At 38.4% G+C, this 19,672-nt stretch overlaps 1 protein-coding gene across 7 annotated transcripts in view; it reads left to right on the top strand.

Annotated features, from left to right (window-relative positions):
- The window catches only part of mrtfab (myocardin related transcription factor Ab), a 56,859-nt gene extending 45,998 nt beyond the window's left edge, over positions 1 to 10,861 (top strand). For 4 of the 7 annotated variants that reach the window (XM_088070539.1, XM_088070545.1, XM_088070544.1 and 1 more), the window contains 13 exons: positions 727 to 881; positions 1,214 to 1,360; positions 1,559 to 1,627; positions 2,859 to 3,043; positions 3,567 to 3,738; positions 4,648 to 5,043; positions 5,131 to 6,108; positions 6,914 to 7,120; positions 7,222 to 7,302; positions 8,023 to 8,163; positions 8,310 to 8,402; positions 9,279 to 9,342; positions 9,430 to 10,861. In XM_088070539.1, the coding sequence (XP_087926665.1) occupies positions 727 to 881; positions 1,214 to 1,360; positions 1,559 to 1,627; positions 2,859 to 3,043; positions 3,567 to 3,738; positions 4,648 to 5,043; positions 5,131 to 6,108; positions 6,914 to 7,120; positions 7,222 to 7,302; positions 8,023 to 8,163; positions 8,310 to 8,402; positions 9,279 to 9,342; positions 9,430 to 10,013 (3,272 nt within the window). In that variant the 3' untranslated portion in view covers positions 10,014 to 10,861. Of the gene's footprint in view, positions 1 to 726; positions 882 to 1,213; positions 1,361 to 1,558; positions 1,628 to 2,858; positions 3,044 to 3,566; positions 3,739 to 4,647; positions 5,044 to 5,130; positions 6,109 to 6,913; positions 7,121 to 7,221; positions 7,303 to 8,022; positions 8,164 to 8,309; positions 8,403 to 9,278 lie in introns of all 7 variants that reach the window. The other 3 variants (XM_088070543.1, XM_088070542.1, XM_088070540.1) reach the window with 3 other exon arrangements.
- The last annotated feature ends 8,811 nt before the right edge of the window (positions 10,862 to 19,672 follow it).

Raw genomic sequence — 19,672 nt, 5'->3', positions numbered from 1 at the left:
AGTCCTGTTTTGAAATATGGCAGAGGAGGACACACAGTGTTGTATAACTTCTCTAAAATGAGTCATCGCTGTTTAGCAATCATAAGGTGATGAGTGTTTAAGGCATCGTGTGAAAGACAGGAATTGAATTGTTTTGTTGACAGCAGCTGGGAAAATTCACCCATTCGTTAGCCATTTTCACGGTTTTACTGGCCACAGAAGTTTATAACAGACCATCATACCTTCTCACACTTTACATACTCAGCATATTATCCATATTGTGCATTTTTAGATTTTACATAGTGGTGTGAGTTTGAAGCATAATGTACATGTTTTGTTATTTATTTATTTTTTTTAATTTAATTCTTATTTTAATACTTTTTAGTTTTACTTCTATAATTCTCTATGTTTGACATTAGAGCAAATGTATGAATTACATAGGAATCAATAAGGTATTCCTGATTCTGATCAACATCTATCAGAGCTACGTCACGTCAACAGCTACAGAAAATACATTTGCTGCTATATTACATTACGTGAACAGTTATACACGGAAAATTAGTGAAGCGACTTAAACACAAACAACAAAATTCTGTGACTTTTTCAATGATTTTTTAATAAATCCATGAATTGGAAAACACAACTGTGAAATTCCATAACTTTTTCAGGTTTCCCATGACCATGGGAACCTTGTTAAATGGTCAAAATGTGTCAGTGTATCTGAAAATATTTGTCTCTCCATCGCAGATTCTCCAAAGGGAGAGAGCTCGTCTTTAGATGAAGACAGCAGTGATGCTCTGTCACCGGACCAGCTGACCAATCACGACTCTCCCCTGAGTGCCGTCCCTCAGCTGTCCCCCTCAGACGTGCTCACTCAGAACGGGGACACATCTCCCACACAGGTAATATAAATGTCTTCTATCATTAAAAGGGTCAGCTGATCTTGAAATGATACTTGCAATAAACTTTATTTAAATACGCAATGTTTCGGTCCTTAAACTTCATCTAGTAAAGTGTCTTAGGACCAAATTTGTATTTAAATAAAGTTAAAAAGTAAAAAAGGACAGTGTGAAGGACATTCTTCTCCTATGAAGCTGTCCAAAAGTTATTGAAAGCGAGAATGAGCCTCTACATTCTAGTTTTGAACCAGAATTGAAATTAGACCAGTTTTATATAGTAATGAAACAAAGCAAGAGATGCTAAACATACCATTAACCAAGAGATATCTTCCCAGTTCATCACACAGTCCCCTCCTCCACCACCTCCTCCACCGCCTCCTCCTCCCCAGGTGAATGGGTCAGACTCCTCCCCATTCCCGAAAGTGACAAACGGGATGACGCTGACCTTAACAAGCTGCCGCCCCTCTGCTGCACATGTCAAGGTGCGGTAATGCTGCTTATTTTCCTCTGTGATCACAGAACCATGAAATGTTTCCATGTTTCCAGTTCCTGCAGATTTGATGATTTATGAATAAATCTGACCTTAATCTCTATTTGTGGAGCAGCTATAACCGGCTAACCCTCCCTCATCTCTTCATCTCCTCCTCCCCGACCCCGTTTCTCACGCTTTCTGTCAGCAGTCTCAGGCTAAGACGAGTTCAGACCGTCCTCCGCAGAGACCCAAGAAACCAAAGGACAGCAAACCCAAGGTCAGCAAGCTCTTTGTTTTGGTTCCAGTTTAACAGGCGCTGACACAGGAGTTAAAATATTCATCCAAATGTGGGAAGTTGTCAGCATTTATTTTTAGGCAGCTTCATAACAGCAGTTAGGAATTAAGATTGTGTTTGTCGGATTTAACAAAAGAGTTGAGAGTTTGCTCTCTCTTTTCCACCAACATGCCACAGTTCCAGTTCATGCACTTCATTTTGTCCAAACATTGGCTCAGAACTTGAAACTTTAAAACTGTTAGAAACGCAGGCTGGTTTACAGAAGAGCACCAAGGTCCCAAGAATCCTTAACGTTTAAGAACCAGAGCTGATTTGGTGGAAAAGCGCTCTGTGGTTTCGGAGTCAGTTTTCTCAGAACTTTGCTTCTCTGTAGACTCAATGATTTGACATTTAACGATCATACAAAGAGAAATGTGTCGTAGAAGAGGAAGAGATACCATCCTCAATACACCAGAACACAAACTTTCTTTCTGTGAACTGGACAAACGTGCTGTTTGTCCGTAGTTCTGTTATTAGTGTTGATATTTCCACCTGCGTGTCCTGACTGCACACACACTTTTTTTGGTGATATTCTCAAAACCAGTAAATCAGGTAGACCAAGGCATTAACGATGAACATCGAAAATTAATGGTATGTAATACAGGGTGTCTGTGAGTCCACAAAAAGTCTTAAAAAAAAGTCATAAATTCAATTTTATAAGTGTCATTAAATCATCTTAAATTGTAGTTTGTGAGGTCTTAGTTGCCACATTTTTTTTCTAATTAAATGTATCCACTTTTTAATACCTTCTTGTCAAAGTTAGTTGAACTTTTCTGCGTGAAAGTCCACATTTCTGATGATAAAATCCTTTAAACCTATCACCAGACCTAATACTAATGCAGTCATTCGGTTGACGGGTGTAGTTCTTCAGAAAGAAAATACTTCTACATGAAACTGCCCTTGGACTATCATGAGTAACCGAGTCATTATTTCTATAAAGAGACACTGCTGTTGAGTTTTTCAAATGAATTTTTTGGCACTTTAAGCACCACAAGCTGAGTGCCATCTAGTTCCTTAATACTGGAGAGAATGCAGACATCTCCATGACTGATCTCCTGCACTCAGCAGCTCACGCCAAAACTATCTAGATTAATCAATAGCACTACAGGTAAGAAGAAAAATCTGTATTTTTGGGGTGAACTCTCCCTTTAACCCTTTGGTCTCCTTGCTGCAGGTGAAGAAGCTGAAGTACCACCAGTACATCCCTCCGGACCAGAAGGCGGACAAAGAGCGTCCGCCCCAGATGGACTCGTCGTACGCGAAGCTCCTCCACCAGCAGCAGCTCTTCCTGCAGCTGCAGATCCTCAACCAGCAACAGCAGCACTACAACTACCACACCATCCTGCCCGCCCCGCCCAAGTGAGTGTCAGCCGAGACGTGTGTGAGGATGACTGACCGCTGCGGTTTATTTCAAAGAGACTTTGCTGCCCTCCCTTTCTTCATCAAATTGAATCAGTAGTTATTACCCATAGTTCACTGGTGCAGCGCAGCCTGCAGGCGGGTGTCATTATTACTTCCTTTCTGCTGTTGTTTGTCACTTCCATGTCGGTGGTTTATGAGTCCATAGAGCCTGGAGCTTAAAGCAGAAGCAATCTTTAAATGTCCCAGCTTAGTTTCAGAGCTTTGTCTATAACAATGACTTTTGAAATATGTTTTCTTATAGTTTGTAGGAGTTGAAGCTTCGAGGCAAATAAAATAAAATAGTAGTGTCACTTTTGTATAAAAAGTGATCTATCAAAAGTAACTTTGGAAATAAACTTTGGTCATTATTTTTCATTCCATTTGCGTGACCCCGCGATGTGACCTCAGTCACAACATTCCCTGCAGTGTCGAAGCAGGACAAGCAATGTTCGTACTTTACTGTTTTTCTGCCTCCCCTCAGGCCGCCGACCGAGCAGCCTCCCACAACCAACTCTGGCCCTTCCCCCTCCCGCAGCGTTCCCACGACGACCACCCCCGCCCCCTCCAGTCAGAGCGGGACTGCCCGACAGAGCCAAACTGCAGTGGGAGGAGCCAAACCAGGCGCTCTGCCAGCCAACCTGGACGAGTTCAAAGTGAGTTACAGCTTCAGCTTCACCCAGTATCAGAAATGTTCCTGCGAAGAACATTATAACATAACTAAATATTTCTTTTACAGTACAAAAAACAATGATAATAATTCATTTGAGCTTCTTGTTTTTAACTGCTGTTTATTGAAGTTGATCATAAAATGAGTTTGATCATAAAACTTTCCTGCTAAATAACACAAATAATCCAGTGCTTTGAATTTACTCAGTAAGAGGGTATTAAAGGTACATTCTGCAGGATTGTCAGTTACTGTCTGTAAACACACTCGCCTGCCAGAGTGAAGGTAAAAGCCAGCTCAAGATTTACTCTTGTTTGTGTTTCTTTGGTGTTTCTTATCACGTCTTAAATTGCACACGTCCATCAATAAACACGTTAACACTGACAGCGCTTGTTGTTATACAGTTTTTTAGTAAAATCCTGCAGAGTATATCTTTGATGCATGATCTCCAAAATGTACTTTGGCTAAATTTAGCAACAGTTGCTCTTTTTCTTTTAGTTTCTTTTTTTTTTTTTTTTTTTGCAAAACACATTTTTAAAAGTAATGTCAGAGCTTGCTGTCCCTTCACACCAAAACACCCTCAACTAAATCAGTGATTCCCAAACTGTTGCTTTGATTTTTGTCACATTTTTGTTATATTTGAAAAATGTTAAGAGGCCTGAATAGGTGAATTTTTTTTTTTTTAAAAAAAGTATGATCACAATTTTGTGACCCCTTATAATAATCTTGAGACTTTTTGGGAGTTCCCCATCCTCAGGTTGTGAACCACTGAACCCAATAATGCCCTACTGAGCTCAGCACTTTTTGTTTTTGTCTCTTGCGCATCAGTTGTTCTGTTTTCTTTCACTCTGACTCAAAGCCTGCTAAGTGAACACTTCCGTGGTTTCTCATCCTCCAGGTCGCTGAGCTGAAACAGGAACTGAAATTGCGCGGTCTGACCGTCTCTGGCACAAAGAACGATCTCATCGAGAGGCTCCGCAACTACCAGGAGCAAACCGGTGGCACCACAGCAGTTGTGAAAAACAGCATATCGCAGCCCAGCCAGCAGGTCGCGACCTCAGCCGCTGGCACCATCACATCCTCTCCAACCGCCACTACTAACCCCGACCACCAACCAGGAGAGGCGGGGTTTAAGTTAGATCTGTCATCACTGGCTCAGGTGATTCCAGGGCGGGTCATGAGGTTTGGCAGCACCAGCTCCAGCCCTCCGGTTTCACCGACTCCGTCTGAGAGGTCACTGGCCGGGATGAGTCCAGATGAGACGAGCTGCAACGGAGACATGTTTGGAGAGATGGTGAGGGATATATACACATTTTTTGGATGGGATTATTTGGAAATAACTGAATCTTTTCTCTAAAATTCTCTTTTTGTTTTCCTTCAGGTGAGCTCTCCTCTTACCCAGCTAACCCTGCACCCGTCTCCTCAGCACCCGCCAAACGTCTCTCCGCTCTCCAAGGTCAAAGAGGAGATCCAGAGCTCCTGCAGCCTCTCCAGGCATTCACCCGCCTCCTGTCAGCCTCCAGAGCCTCTGCCTGGAGTAACCATGGACACATCCTCCTTGGACAAGGACCAGATGCTCCAGGAGAAGGACAAGCAGATTGAGGAGTTGACCAGGATGCTGAGGCAAAAGCAGAGGCTGGTGGAGACGCTCCGGTCCCAGCTGGAGCAGGGCAAGATGACAGGCGGAGTCGTATCAGAAAAAGAAGGGAGTGAGAGGAACAAAACATCCCCAGAGGTTAAACTTCAAACTCTGATAAAAGCTTCAGCCATTCAGCCCCCGACGCTCCCCAACGGCATCGTGGTGAAGGTGAAGAAGGAGGTGGAGCCAGAGGAGAGCATGGAAGGAGTGACGGAGGCAAAGAAAGCCGCCCAGCCGATGCAGTGCTCTCAGGAGACTCTGCTCCGGCTGCAGCAGATTCACCGGCTTCAGATCCAGCAAGCCGAGCAGCAGAAACAGCTGCCGCAGCCCAATCAGGTGCAGCTGCAGAAAGTGGCAGAGGCGATGTCGAGCCCTCAAAAGCTGCAGCAGCAGAAGAAAGACGCCCAAATCCTGCTCCAGCAGCAGCAGCAGCTGCAGCAGCTCATCATCCAGCAAACCCAACAGAAACAGCTCCAGGCGCAGCAGAAGTTAGCGCAGCAGAAACTGGCCCAGCAGAAACTCGGTCAACAGAAGCTGGTGCAGCAGAACCAGCTCAAGCAGACTCCAGTCCAGCAGAGCCAGCAGAAGAACCAGATCCAGCTGAAGCAGGTTCAGGTGCAGATCCAGAAGCCTGCAGGGAACCAAAGCCAGCAGAGGAAGCAGCAGAGGGCTCAGCAGAGGCAGCAGAGACAGCAGACGGCAGCCGTCACCACCCAGCAGGTAACGTCATCAGCCGCACTCTCAAAATGCTGCCTCATATGTCTAGGTTTTTATTTAACCCTTGAAAGCTAAGCAAATTGGCTTGATTTCTTTCAAAATCATAGGAAGATTTTGCAAGGTACAGCTAGAAGCAAAGTACCTGAAATTTAGCACAAAAAACAAAAGGTTTGAATAAAAAAAGTAAATAACTACATATAAATATATAGTTAAATATATGTATGAATAGTAATGATGATGATGATTACTGGTTTTTTTTTGTTGTTAAGGTTATGATGATAATTATAATATAATTTTAATTATAATGATAGCGTACTGGACATTTTTCCCAAGCAAATTAGAAATGAAAAAGGTGAGAAAAAGTGAAAAATATATAAATACATAATAATAACAATAACAAACACAACGATAATAATAAAAGTTATTATTATTATTATTATTATTATTATTATTATTATTATTATTATTATTATTATTATTATTATTATTTTTATAGCTTTCTGGAAATATTCACTTATTTTTATTGTTAGTAATTTCTTGTAATTTCTCTCTTTCTCTTATAGAAAACTAATTTCAGGTCCTTTTCTTGTCACTTTCTCCTAAAGTCTTGCAGTTTGTGGGACATCTCTTGTCTTCTGAAAAGGAGTTAAATTAATTTGCTCAGGTTTCAGAGGTTGAAATACATCTGAAAGTCATCTGAACACAGCACAGAATAACTGATATGGTCCCAGGTTTTAAAGGGTTAAATAAATGCAAAAATACATAAATAACATCCTAATGTCACTGAAACATCCTGTTTGGTTTGCAGGTGACGCCGGTCTTCATCAACCAACAGAACGGCACTCAGATCCACACTCAGGCCATTTCGTTAGACCTCCTCAAGGCTAACGGCGCTCCGACGCTGGTCACCGACAGCAACGGCAACCACTACCTGATCGCTCTCACCAGTCACACGACAGAGGGACAGAACGGAGTGTCCTCATTGGCCAAACCCAACGGACGTATCACACTGCAGGTAAGGCTGCTTTTTCTGATTATTCTCTGGTGGACTTCACAGGGTTAATAATCTGTGATGGATTATTTATCTGCAACTTTTCTCTGCTTGTTGTCTTTTAGAGGTTGCAGTCGACTCCAAGCAAACTCCCCAGCACTGACAGCCAATCAAAAGAGCCGCCAGAGACCGAGCCAAACAAAAAGGTACAACAGATATTTCTCTGCACAGAAGCAGGTATAGAAACATACTAATGTCACCTGCACAGGGGTTAATGTCTCAAAAAGACCTGTATAGTTTTACATCTATTATATTGTTCTTATTGTTCATTTATTTCATTTGTTTAACTGAATAATAACTTTTAATAACTGCACTTGACTTGTGGTTCCTCTCGTGCTGCGAGAGCAACCCACTCTGAACTAGGAGCTCAAAAAGTCCCTCAAACTAAGAACTGCTGCGAATGAAGCCCTCTAGATGAAATGAATAAATTAAGTTGGTTGGTGCAGAGTCCTTAGGATCTGTAAATATACTGTGACAATATACAATGTGTTGAGATGAAAACAAAACAACTTTGAAATCGTATCGTATTTTTAAAAGCAAGCATTTCAGTAATTTAACGATGGTAATAATTTGACTCAGCAATTTCCACTTGTATGGGAGTAATATTTGAGTATCTATACTTTGACTCAGGTATAAAAGTTAACTTTGTCCACTACTTGCTGTGCATGTTCATGTAGTGCAGCAGTAACATGTTTCTGCCACAAGGTGTCACCATCAACACACTTTTGAAGCGTCCAAATCAAACTGCAGACTCAAAATGAGAACCGGCAGCCTGTTCTTAAGAATTGAGACTTCACTCGCCAGTCACAGCTGTGTATTTAACACACTGACAGTCCAAATATGTCTTTGTCCCTCTCCTCACTCAGGGACAGAAGGCGGGGCTTCACCTGGACACCAATGGCGCCCCACAGCCCAGCCTGTCGGTCACCGCTCCGCCCAACCTGCAGCCTTTCTTTGACGACATTTCAGGCAGTGAAAGCCAAAGCAACTTAATCTCATCTCTGAAGGTAAAACCTCCTCTTCCTCCTCCTCCTTTTCCTCCCCCCTTCTCCTCCTCCTCCTCCGTCATCATTGTCATCTCTGCTGCTCAGGCCTAGCCATTAACTTTTTCTCCTTGTTTCTTCTCTTTCATTCCATCACTCCATCCTCGCAGAGAGAGGAGGTGTGTCCGCCTTACGACCGGCACACACTGTTCACCCCTCCCTCTCCCAAACCCAACACCTCCCCTCCCACTCAGCGCTCCAAAGTATGTCCTCCAGCACGTCTGTTTTTCCATCTGTCCTTCAGCGTCGTTCTGTTTCTGTCCCTCCGTTTTCCTTCGAAGCGTCTGAGCTGCATGTCACTGAGCTCAGAGGCTGCAGTGGCTGCATTTACTGTGTGATGAGATGCAACTGTGAACATGTTTCTTATGTGTGTCTGACTCAAAAGAAAATCCTCTAGTGTTAATATTTTTTATTTTGCCCACTTTTCTGCTTCTACTCACCGAAAGCATCATGTGAAGCGTGTCAGTTTCCCTGAGAGTTGCTGTTGCGGTCAGATATGAGATATCTGCAGGCAGAAAAAGGAACGCCTGGACAGTCGAGTGTTTTAAGTTTAAAAAGTGAGAGTCACATCTCAAACCACAACACAGTGTTTCTGGTCTTCATGAGGAATTTCTATTTGCCTTCGCTTTTGATTCCAAGTGACTAAAAGCAAGACCTGTTTTAGATTTATGTTCCAACTTTCAGACCCCAAAGTGGGGGCCACAGTCTTATTAGAAAAAGTCCTTTTTTTAAAAAAAAAATCAAAATAGTCAGCAGCTAATTTTCTGTTAATTGGTTAATTTATTTATCAACGAATTGTTTCAGCTGCATGCATAAAATACTTGGTAATTAAACTTTTATGCAAAAAAGCTGCCAGATAAATGAAGTAAAGAAAAAAGTACAACGTGGCATGAAAAGGAAACATTCAAGACAAGTACAAGTACCATAAATTTGTAAAGTACAAGTACCCGAGTAAATGTACTTAGTTACATTCCAGCACTGCATGTTTAATGTTTGACTTTGAGTGTTAGACCCAGTTTGTCTCTTGTGGAAGACGGCGGTGGTGTTTACATGGTTAAAAAAATCCTCTTCCCTGTCAGCAGGAGAACGGCGTCAACAGTCAGCAGATGGACGACCTGTTTGACATCCTCCTGAAGAGCGGAGGTAAGAAAGTCCAAATATCAATGAGAGACTATATGAATCTGTCGTCTCCTGTTTTGACCACGATGTCCTCTCTCCGTCCTCCTTCAGAAATCCCCGGCTTCAAGGCAAACCCGGACCCTTCGCTCGCCCCCCTCCACTCCGACCCTCCCTCCCCGTCATCTCCTCCATCTCCCCTCCACCTCTCCCCTCCCACACCCACCTCTCCCCTCATCTCCCCACCGCCGCCCGCGAGCGAACCCTGCACCGGCAGCGTACGCCTGGAAGACTTCCTGGAGAGCACGACGGGCGCCCCGCTGCTGGGTGTGGAGCCCGACGGCGGCCTGACGCTGATTGACGACCTCCACAGTCAAATGCTGAGCACGCCCAGCATCCTGGACCACCCCCCCTCCCCCATGGACACGTCCGACCTTGGCTTTTCCCCCCACTCCACGGAGCTGGACTTCGGCGACCCCACTCTGGACAGCATGGACTGGCTGGATATCTCCATGGTAGGGAGCAGCGGCGGAGGGAGCACGGGCAGCCGAGGGGGGAGAGGAGGCGTAGGGGCAGGCGGCGACGGAGACGGGGGGACGAGCCTGGCCCCGCTGGTGCCGCAAACTCCGCCGAGCGTCTTCTCAACCGACTTTCTGGACAGCACGGACCTGCAGCTGCACTGGGAGTCGTGTCTGTAGCGCAGCACACAGACGGACACGCTCTCGCTCACACTGTGTACAGGCGCTGTCTTTATTTCATGCACATATAGAAACCTTTTTTATGCTGTCTCTACCACTGCGGGGCGCACTGGCACACGCACACACACACTTACGCCCTGTCGTTCACTGGCTGTTACTGTACGCAGGATGAAATCAGAAAAACATAGATGGTAAATTCACAGGAAGGACTTGAACTGAAGTTTTTGAAATTTAATTCTGTGGGGTTCCACGCAGCAGACTGTTCACATCCGAGCTGAAAAAAATCCCACTGCCTGCGGTATAAAAAGACATAGCAGGAAACTCTAGGTCACTGTAACATTTCAACCCTCGGAGACGGTTTGACAGAGTAGATCTGAGGACGGACTGTCGGTCTCCTCCTCCTGATCACAGAGTGTGTGTGTCAGTGCCTCCTAAACTTTGCACTTATGCTGAATCTGATTGGTTTGAAGGGGGTCGTTCAGGTCAATAATCTGACTGAGGCCGAGCGAAAGCCGAAGCATGGCAACCTGAACCCCACACTAGTCAAAAACCCAACCGTCAGCGGTTGTTTTGAGATGAACCATATCAGTGGCAACAGTTTGAAATGACGCCTCGTTGGAGGTTGCGTATTCTTGGTAACATTATGGTAGACCACTATGTATTGCTGTATATGGGGTGTATATTATCAATTGTCCATATGACTATTTTTCTTTGCTGGTTGCTTTAGAGTCGAGCGAGCCGGCCGGGGAACATAGGGTGAGGGCGGGGCTTCCAAAACACTTGGGCCTTGTCATTTTTTAAAGAAAAAAAAGTTTGAAAAAAAATAAACATACTATTAAAAGTCTAAAGATGCGTTATGGTTTTTTTTTATACGATAACTTGCTTAAATCATTAGTTTTGTGTTACTTTATGGTTAATGATATCAAACACTAAGCAAATTGGTTTTATTTCTTGAAAAAACATACCTGAAAACAGACCTGAAAATTTGATTTATTTTTTTAAAGTGAGAGAATCAGTTATCTATAACAAAGGGAAAAAATAAAGAAAACCAAATTTATATTCCAATTATTATAATCGCAAAACAGGTTACATAAATATATATGGATAAAATATATATGTATCGTATAATAATCATATTCATTAAATTAAATAAATAATTAATTCAGATTTTATTTTATCATTTATTTTTGCACTTTTTAAAGGCCATTTCCTATTTTCTTCTTTTACTTTTATTTAATCACTTATTTTTCTGCCAATTTCATGTAATTATTAATGTAACTTTTTACTAATTATTAATTTTTACTTTATTATTTTGGTGTTATTTCTTAAATTCCAGTTGTCCATCACCCTCTTTCCAAGTGTAAGACAGAAATTTAGCAGATTTGTTCAGGTTTCAAAGGGTTAAGAGAGCAACCTCAAGAGGGAGCCATTGTAAAGAAAGCTGCTGCCTCAACCACTTATTTGAAGTCGTGCAACCAACAGGTGACATTAGTTTAGTTTTTCTCACAAAAACTGCAAATACAAATTAGGCAATTATATCTTACACAATATTACACACATATTTAATATTTTTGAGTAGCATACAGGACAGATAACTGAAGATGGACTTAAACAAAGAAAGTACATTTACTTGAAAGTACATTTTCAAAGATCAGAAAATAGAACAGGATCTATTAAGTATTTATTAAGTAGGTTTTCAATTAACAGAAATTTCTTTTGGTTTTTGCTGCATGCATTCAATTCCGTGAGGAATAAAATTATTAAAATAAGGCAAACTACTGCAACACACAATAACTGAAATATACAATAGAAGTATTTATAGTAAAAATTGCAAAGACACTTTTTTTTGCATACAGGAAAATTGCATTTGCTGCCATGATTATTCTGTTGTTGTTATCGAAACATGGTTTCCCAGAGTTTGATTCCTTATTATGCTCTGTCAAAACCAAAACACACATCTGTTCAAAGTGGTTATGGGACTTTACTTACAGCAATTATATACTTAAGTAAAACATACTCCATTACAGGGAAAAGTCCTGCATTGGAAATATTACTTAAGTAACAGAATTTCACTGCCCGCAGTGAAACCTGCACATTGTTGGTCAACCTGTGGACAAAGTAATACATGTAAGTGTGTGTATGTGCACATACACACACACACACACACACACACACACTTACATGTGGATTGTGTTAACTTACATACTACCATGTTTAATTCACAGGCAATTCAGCCTATATTTTATTTTAAAGTGAAGTCAGTATACTCTTAAATACTTGACTTCGTTCATCTCCTTTCTGCTAACTGACCATTCACTGTTAATGGATCCATTTATACTCCATGATGGATGTGTTGTGATGTGTGCTGAAGCGTAAAATGTCCCCAAACCCCATAAAATAGCATGTTGAAAAATTCAACAAAGCAAGGCTATGCTATGGCAAAGATGTCAAAATTTGACATATCCAATAATAAAACTGAAGACCACTTATAATAGCATATAAAGGCATGTTATAGTATACAGTGTTGAAAAAACATCCGAAAATAGCCCCAAACCCATTGAATATCATGTTCAAAAAAATGACCAAGAAGGCAAGGCTAGAATATGGTGAAAATGTCAAAATTTGACATGTCCACAAAACAGCTGAAAACCACTTAGTATAGCGAAGAGAGGCATGTTTTAGTATACAGTGCAGAAAAAACATCAAAAAACAGCATCAAAACCAATAAAATAGCATGTTGAAAAAATAACCAAAAAAGCAAGGCTATAGCAAGGCGAAAATGTCAAAATTTGACATGTCCAAAGAACAGCTGGAAACCACTTAGCAAAACACATAGAACCGTGGTATAGTATCCAGTGTTGAAAAAACATCCAAAAACAGCATCAAAACCAATAAAAAGGCATGATGAAAAAATGGCCAGAAAAGCAAGGCTATAGTATGGCGAAAATGTCAAAATTTGACATGTCCAAAGAACAGCTGGAAACCACTTAGCAAAACACATAGAACCGTGGTATAGTATCCAGTGTTGAAAAAACATCCAAAAACAGCATCAAAACCAATAAAAAGGCATGATGAAAAAATGGCCAGAAAAGCAAGGCTATAGTATGGCGAAAATGTCAAAATTTGACATGTCCAAAAAACAGCTGGAAAAGACTTAGTATAACACATAGAAGCATGTTATAGTATACAGTGTAGAAAAAACATCCAAAAACAGCATCAAAACCAATAAAATAGCATGTTGAAAAAGTGACAAAAAAAAGCAAGGCTATAGCAATGCGAAAATGTCAAAATTTGACATGTCCAAAAAACAGCAGGAAAAGACTTAGTATAACACATAGAAGCGTGTTATAGTATACAGTGTTTAAAAAACATCCAAAAACAGCATCAAAACCAAAAAATTAGCATGTTGAAAAAGTGACAAAAAAAGCAAGGCTATAGTATGGCGAAAATGTCAAAATTTGGCATGTCCAAAAAACATCTGGAAACGACTTACTATAACCCATAGAAGTGTGTTATAGTATACAGTGTTTAAAAAACATCCAAAAACTGCATCAAAACCAATAAAATAGCATGTTGAAAAAATAACCAAAAGAGCAAGGCTATAGTATGGCGAAAATGTCAAAATTTGACAAGTCCAAAAAACATCTGGAAACGACTTACTATAACCCATAGAAGTGTGTTATAGTATACAGTGTTTAAAAAACATCCAAAAACTGCATCAAAACCAATAAAATAGCATGTTGAAAAAATAACCAAAAGAGCAAGGCTATAGTATGGCGAAAATGTCAAAATTTGACAAGTCCAAAAAACATCTGGAAACGACTTACTATAACCCATAGAAGTGTGTTATAGTATACAGTGTTTAAAAAACATCCAAAAACAGCATCAAAACCAATAAAATAGCATGTTGAAAAAATAACCAAAAGAGCAAGGCTATAGTATGACAAAAATGTCAAAATTTGACATGTCCAAAAAAACAGCAGGAAAAGACTTAGTATAACACATAGAAGCGTGTTATAGTATACAGTGTTGAAAAAACATCATAAAACAGCATCAAAACCAATATAATAGCATGTTTAAAAAATGACCACAAAAGCAAGGCTATAGTATGGCGAAAATGTCAAAATTTGACAAGTCCAAAAAACATCTGGAAACGACTTACTATAACACATAGAAGTGTATTATAGTATACAGTGTTTAAAAAACATCCAAGAACAGCATCAAAACTAATAAATTAGCATGTTGAAAAAGTGACAAAAAAAGCAAGGCTATAGTATGGCAAAAAAACTCAAAATTTGACATGTCAAAAAAACAGCTGGAAACCACTTAGTATAACACATAGAAGCGTGTTATAGTATACAGTGTTGAAAAAACATCACAAAACAGCATCAAAACCAATAAAATAGCATGTTGAAAAATTGACCAAAAAAGCAAGGCTATAGTATGGCGAAAACGTCAAAATTTGACATGTCCAAAAAACAGCTGAAAACCACTGAATATAGGAAAGAGAGGTACCTTATAGTATACAGTGTAGAAAAAACATCCAAAACAGCATCAAAACCAATAAAAAGGCATGATGAAAAAATGGCCAGAAAAGCAAGGCTATAGTATGGCAAAAATGTCAAAATTTGACATGTCCAAAAAACAGCAGGAAAACACTTAGGATAACACATAGAAGCGTGTTATAGTATACAGTGTAGAAAAAACACCAAAAAACAACATCAAAACCAATAAAATAGCATGTTGAAAAAATGACCAAAAAAGCAAGGCTATAGTATGGCGAAAATGTCAAAATTTGACATGTCCAAAAAACAGCTGGAAACCACTTACTATAACACGCTTCTATGTGTTATAGTATACAGTGTAGAAAAAACATCCAAAAACAGCATCAAAACCAATAAATTAGCATGTTGAAAAAATAACCAAAAGAGCAAGGCTATAGTATGGCAAAAATGTCAAAATTTGACATGTCCAAAAAACAGCAGGAAAGCACTTAGTATAACACATAGAAGCGCGTTATAGTATACAGTGTAGAAAAAACATCCAAAAACATCATCAAAACCAATAAAAAGGCATGATGAAAAAATGGCCAGAAAAGCAAGGCTATAGTATGGCAAAAATGTCAAAATTTGACATGTCCAAAAAACAGCAGGAAAAGACTTAGTATAACACATAGAAGCGTGTTATAGTATACAGTGTAGAAAAAACATCCAAAAACAGCATCAAAACCAATAAAAAGGCATGATGAAAAAATGACCAAAAAAGCAAGGCTATAGTATGGCAAAAATGTCAAAATTTGACATGTCCAAAAAACAGCAGGAAAACACTTAGTATAACACATAGAAGCGTGTTATAATATACAGTGTTGAAAAAACATCCAAAAACAGCATCAAAACCAATAAATTAGCATGTTGAAAAAATAACCAAAAGAGCAAGGCTATAGTATGGCAAAAATGTCAAAATTTGACATGTCCAAAAAACAGCAGGAAAACACTTAGGATAACACATAGAAGCGTGTTATAGTATACAGTGTAGAAAAAACATCCAAAAACAGTATCAAAACCAATGAAATAGCATGTTGAAAAAATGACCACAAAAGCAAGGCTATAGTATGGCGAAAATGTCAAAATTTGACATGTCCAAAAAACAGCAGGAAAACACTTAGTATAACACATAGAAGTGTGTTATAGTATACAGTGTTAAAAAAACATCCAAAAACAGCATCAAAACCAATAAATTAGCATGTTGAAAAAGTGACAAAAAAAGCAAGGCTATAGTATGGCAAAAATGTCAAAATTTGACATGTCCAAAAAACAGCAGGAAAACACTTAGGATAACACATAGAAGCGTGTTATAGTATACAGTGTAGAAAAAACATCCAAAAACAGCATCAAAACCAATGAAATAGCATGTTGAAAAAATGACCACAAAAGCAAGGCTATAGTATGGCGAAAATGTCAAAATTTGACATGTCCAAAAAAAGGCAGGAAAAGGCTTAGTATTACACATAGAAGCGTGTTATACTATACAGTGTTGAAAAAACATCATAAAACAGCATCAAAACCAATTAAATAGCATGTTGAAAAAGTGACAAAAAGAAGCAAGGCTATAGTATGGCAAAAATGTCAAAATTTGACATGTCCAAAAACAGCAGGAAAAGACTTAGTATTACACATAGAAGCGTGTTATACTATACAGTGTTGAAAAAAAATCATAAAACAGCATCAAAACCAATTAAATAGCATGTTGAAAAAGTGACAAAAAAAAGCAAGGCTATAGTATGGCGAAAATGTCAAAATTTGACATGTCCAAAAAGCAGCTGGAAACCACTTACTATTACACATAGAAGCGTGTTATAATATACAATGTAGAAAAAACATCCAAAAACAGCATCAAAACCAATAAAATAGCATGTTGAAAAAATGACCAAAAAAGCAAGGCTATAGTATGGCGAAAATGTCAAAATTTGACATGTCCAAAAAACAGCAGGAAAACACTTAGTATAACACATAATAGCGTGTTATAGTATACAGTGTTTAAAAAACATCCAAAAACAGCATCAAAACCAACAAATTAGCATGTTGAAAAAGTGACAAAAAAAGCAAGGCTATAGTATGGCAAAAATGTCAAAATTTGACATGTCCAAAAAACAGCAGGAAAACACTTAGTATAACACATAGAAGCGTGTTATAATATACAGTGTTGAAAAAACATCCAAAAACAGCATCAAAACCAATAAATTAGCATGTTGAAAAATTGACCAACAAAAGCAAGGCTATAGTATGGCAAAAATGTCAAAATTTGACATGTCCAAAAAACAGCTGGAAACGACTTAGCGAAACACATAGAACCGTGTTATAGTATACAGTGTTGAAAAAACATCCAAAAACAGCATCAAAACCAATAAAATAGCATGTTGAAAAAATGACCAAAAAAGCAAGGCTATAGTATGGCAAAAATGTCAAAATTTGACATGTCCAAAAAACAGCAGGAAAACACTTAGTATAACACATAATAGCGTGTTATAGTATACAGTGTTGAAAAAACATCCAAAAACAGCATCAAAACCAATAAAATAGCATGTTGAAAAAATGACCAAAAAAGCAAGGCTATAGTATGGCAAAAATGTCAAAATTTGACATGTCCAAAAAACAGCAGGAAAACACTTAGTATAACACATAATAGTGTGTTATAGTATACAGTGTTTAAAAAACATCCAAAAACAGCATCAAAACCAATAAATTAGCATGTTGAAAAAATAACCAAAAGAGCAAGGCTATAGTATGGCAAAAATGTCAAAATTTGACATGTCCAAAAAACAGCAGGAAAGCACTTAGTATAACACATAGAAGCGTGTTATAGTATACAGTGTAGAAAAAACATCCAAAAACAGCATCAACACCAATAAAAAGGCATGATGAAAAAATGACCAAAAAAGCAAGGCTATAGTATGGCAAAAATGTCAAAATTTGACATGTCCAAAAAACAGCAGGAAAACACTTAGTATAACACATAGAAGCGTGTTATAGTATACAGTGTTTAAAAAACATCCAAAAACAGCATCAAAACCAATAAATTAGCATGTTGAAAAAGTGGAAAAAAAAGCAAGGCTATACTATGGCAAAAATGTCAAAATTTGACATGTCCAAAAAACAGCAGGAAAACACTTAGTATGACACATAGAAGCGTGTTATAATATACAGTGTTGAAAAAACATCCAAAAACAGCATCAAAACCAATAAAAAGGCATGTTGAAAAAATGACCAAAAGAACAAGGCTATGGTATGGCAAAAATGTCAAAATTTGACATGTCCAAAAAACAGCAGGAAAACACTTAGTATAACACATAGAAGTGTGTTATAGTATACAGTGTTGAAAAAACATCCAAAAACAGCATCAAAACCAATAAAAAGGCATGATGAAAAAATGGCCAGAAAAGCAAGGCTATAGTATGGCGAAAATGTCAAAATTTGACATGTCCAAAAAACAGCAGGAAAACACTTAGTATAACACATAGAAGCGTGTTATAGTATACAGTGTTTAAAAAACATCCAAAAACAGCATCAAAACCAATAAAAAGGCATGATGAAAAAATGACCAAAAAAGCAAGGCTATAGTATGGCAAAAATGTCAAAATTTGACATGTCCAAAAAACAGCAGGAAAACACTTAGTATAACACATAGAAGCGTGTTATAATATACAGTGTAGAAAAAACATCCAAAAACAGCATCAAAACCAATAAAATAGCATGTTGAAAAAATGACCAAAAAAGCAAGGCTATAGTATGGCAAAAATGTCAAAATTTGACATGTCCAAAAAACAGCAGGAAAAGACTTAGTATAACACATAGAAGCGTGTTATAATATACAGTGTTGAAAAAACATCCAAAAACAGCATCAAAACCAATAAAAAGGCATGATGAAAAAATGGCCAGAAAAGCAAGGCTATAGTATGGCGAAAATGTCAAAATTTGACATGTCCAAAAAACAGCAGGAAAAGACTTGGTATAACACATAGAAGCGTGTTATAGTATACAGTGTAGAAAAAAAATCCAAAAACAGCATCAAAACCAATAAAAAGGCATGATGAAAAAATGACCAAAAAAGCAAGGCTATAGTATGGCAAAAATGTCAAAATTTGACATGTCCAAAAAACAGCAGGAAAAGACTTAGTATAACACATAGAAGCGTGTTATAATATACAGTGTTTAAAAAACATCCAAAAACAGCATCAAAACCAATAAATTAGCATGTTGAAAAAGTGACAAAAAAAGCAAGGCTATAGTATGGCAAAAATGTCAAAATTTGACATGTCCAAAAAACAGCAGGAAAACACTTAGTATGACACATAGAAGCGTGTTATAATATACAGTGTTTAAAAAACATCCAAAAACAGCATCAAAACCAATAAATTAGCATGTTGAAAAAGTGACAAAAAAAGCAAGGCTATAGTATGGCAAAAATGTCAAAATTTGACATGTCCAAAAAACAGCAGGAAAACACTTAGTATAACACATAGAAGCGTGTTATAATATACAGTGTTGAAAAAACATCCAAAAACAGCATCAAAACCAATAAATTAGCATGTTGAAAAAATAACCAAAAGAGCAAGGCTATAGTATGGCAAAAATTTCAAAATTTGACATGTCCAAAAAACAGCAGGAAAACACTTAGTATAACACATAATAGCGTGTTATAGTATACAGTGTAGAAAAAACATCCAAAAACAGCATCAAAACCAATAAAAAGGCATGATGAAAAAATGACCAAAGAAGCAAGGCTATAGTATGGCAAAAATGTCAAAATTTGACATGTCCAAAAAACAGGAGGAAAACACTTAGTATAACACATAATAGCGTGTTATAATATACAGTGTTGAAAAAACATCCAAAAACAGCATCAAAACCAATAAATTAGCATGTTGAAAAAATAACCAAAAGAGCAAGGCTATAGTATGGCAAAAATGTCAAAATTTGACATGTCCAAAAAACAGCAGGAAAACACTTAGTATGACACATAGAAGCGTGTTATAATATACAGTGTTGAAAAAACATCCAAAAACAGCATCAAAACCAATAAATTAGCATGTTGAAAAAATGACCAAAAGAACAAGGCTATGGTATGGCAAAAATGTCAAAATTTGACATGTCCAAAAAACA

Source organism: Plectropomus leopardus, chromosome 19 (genome assembly GCF_026936395.1).
Source record: "Plectropomus leopardus strain MGB_pleo_1.0 chromosome 19, ASM2693639v1, whole genome shotgun sequence".
Lineage (NCBI taxonomy): Eukaryota > Metazoa > Chordata > Actinopteri > Perciformes > Serranidae > Plectropomus > Plectropomus leopardus.
Note: the sequence above shows the minus strand (reverse complement) of the source record. Positions and strands in the feature narration are given on the sequence as shown.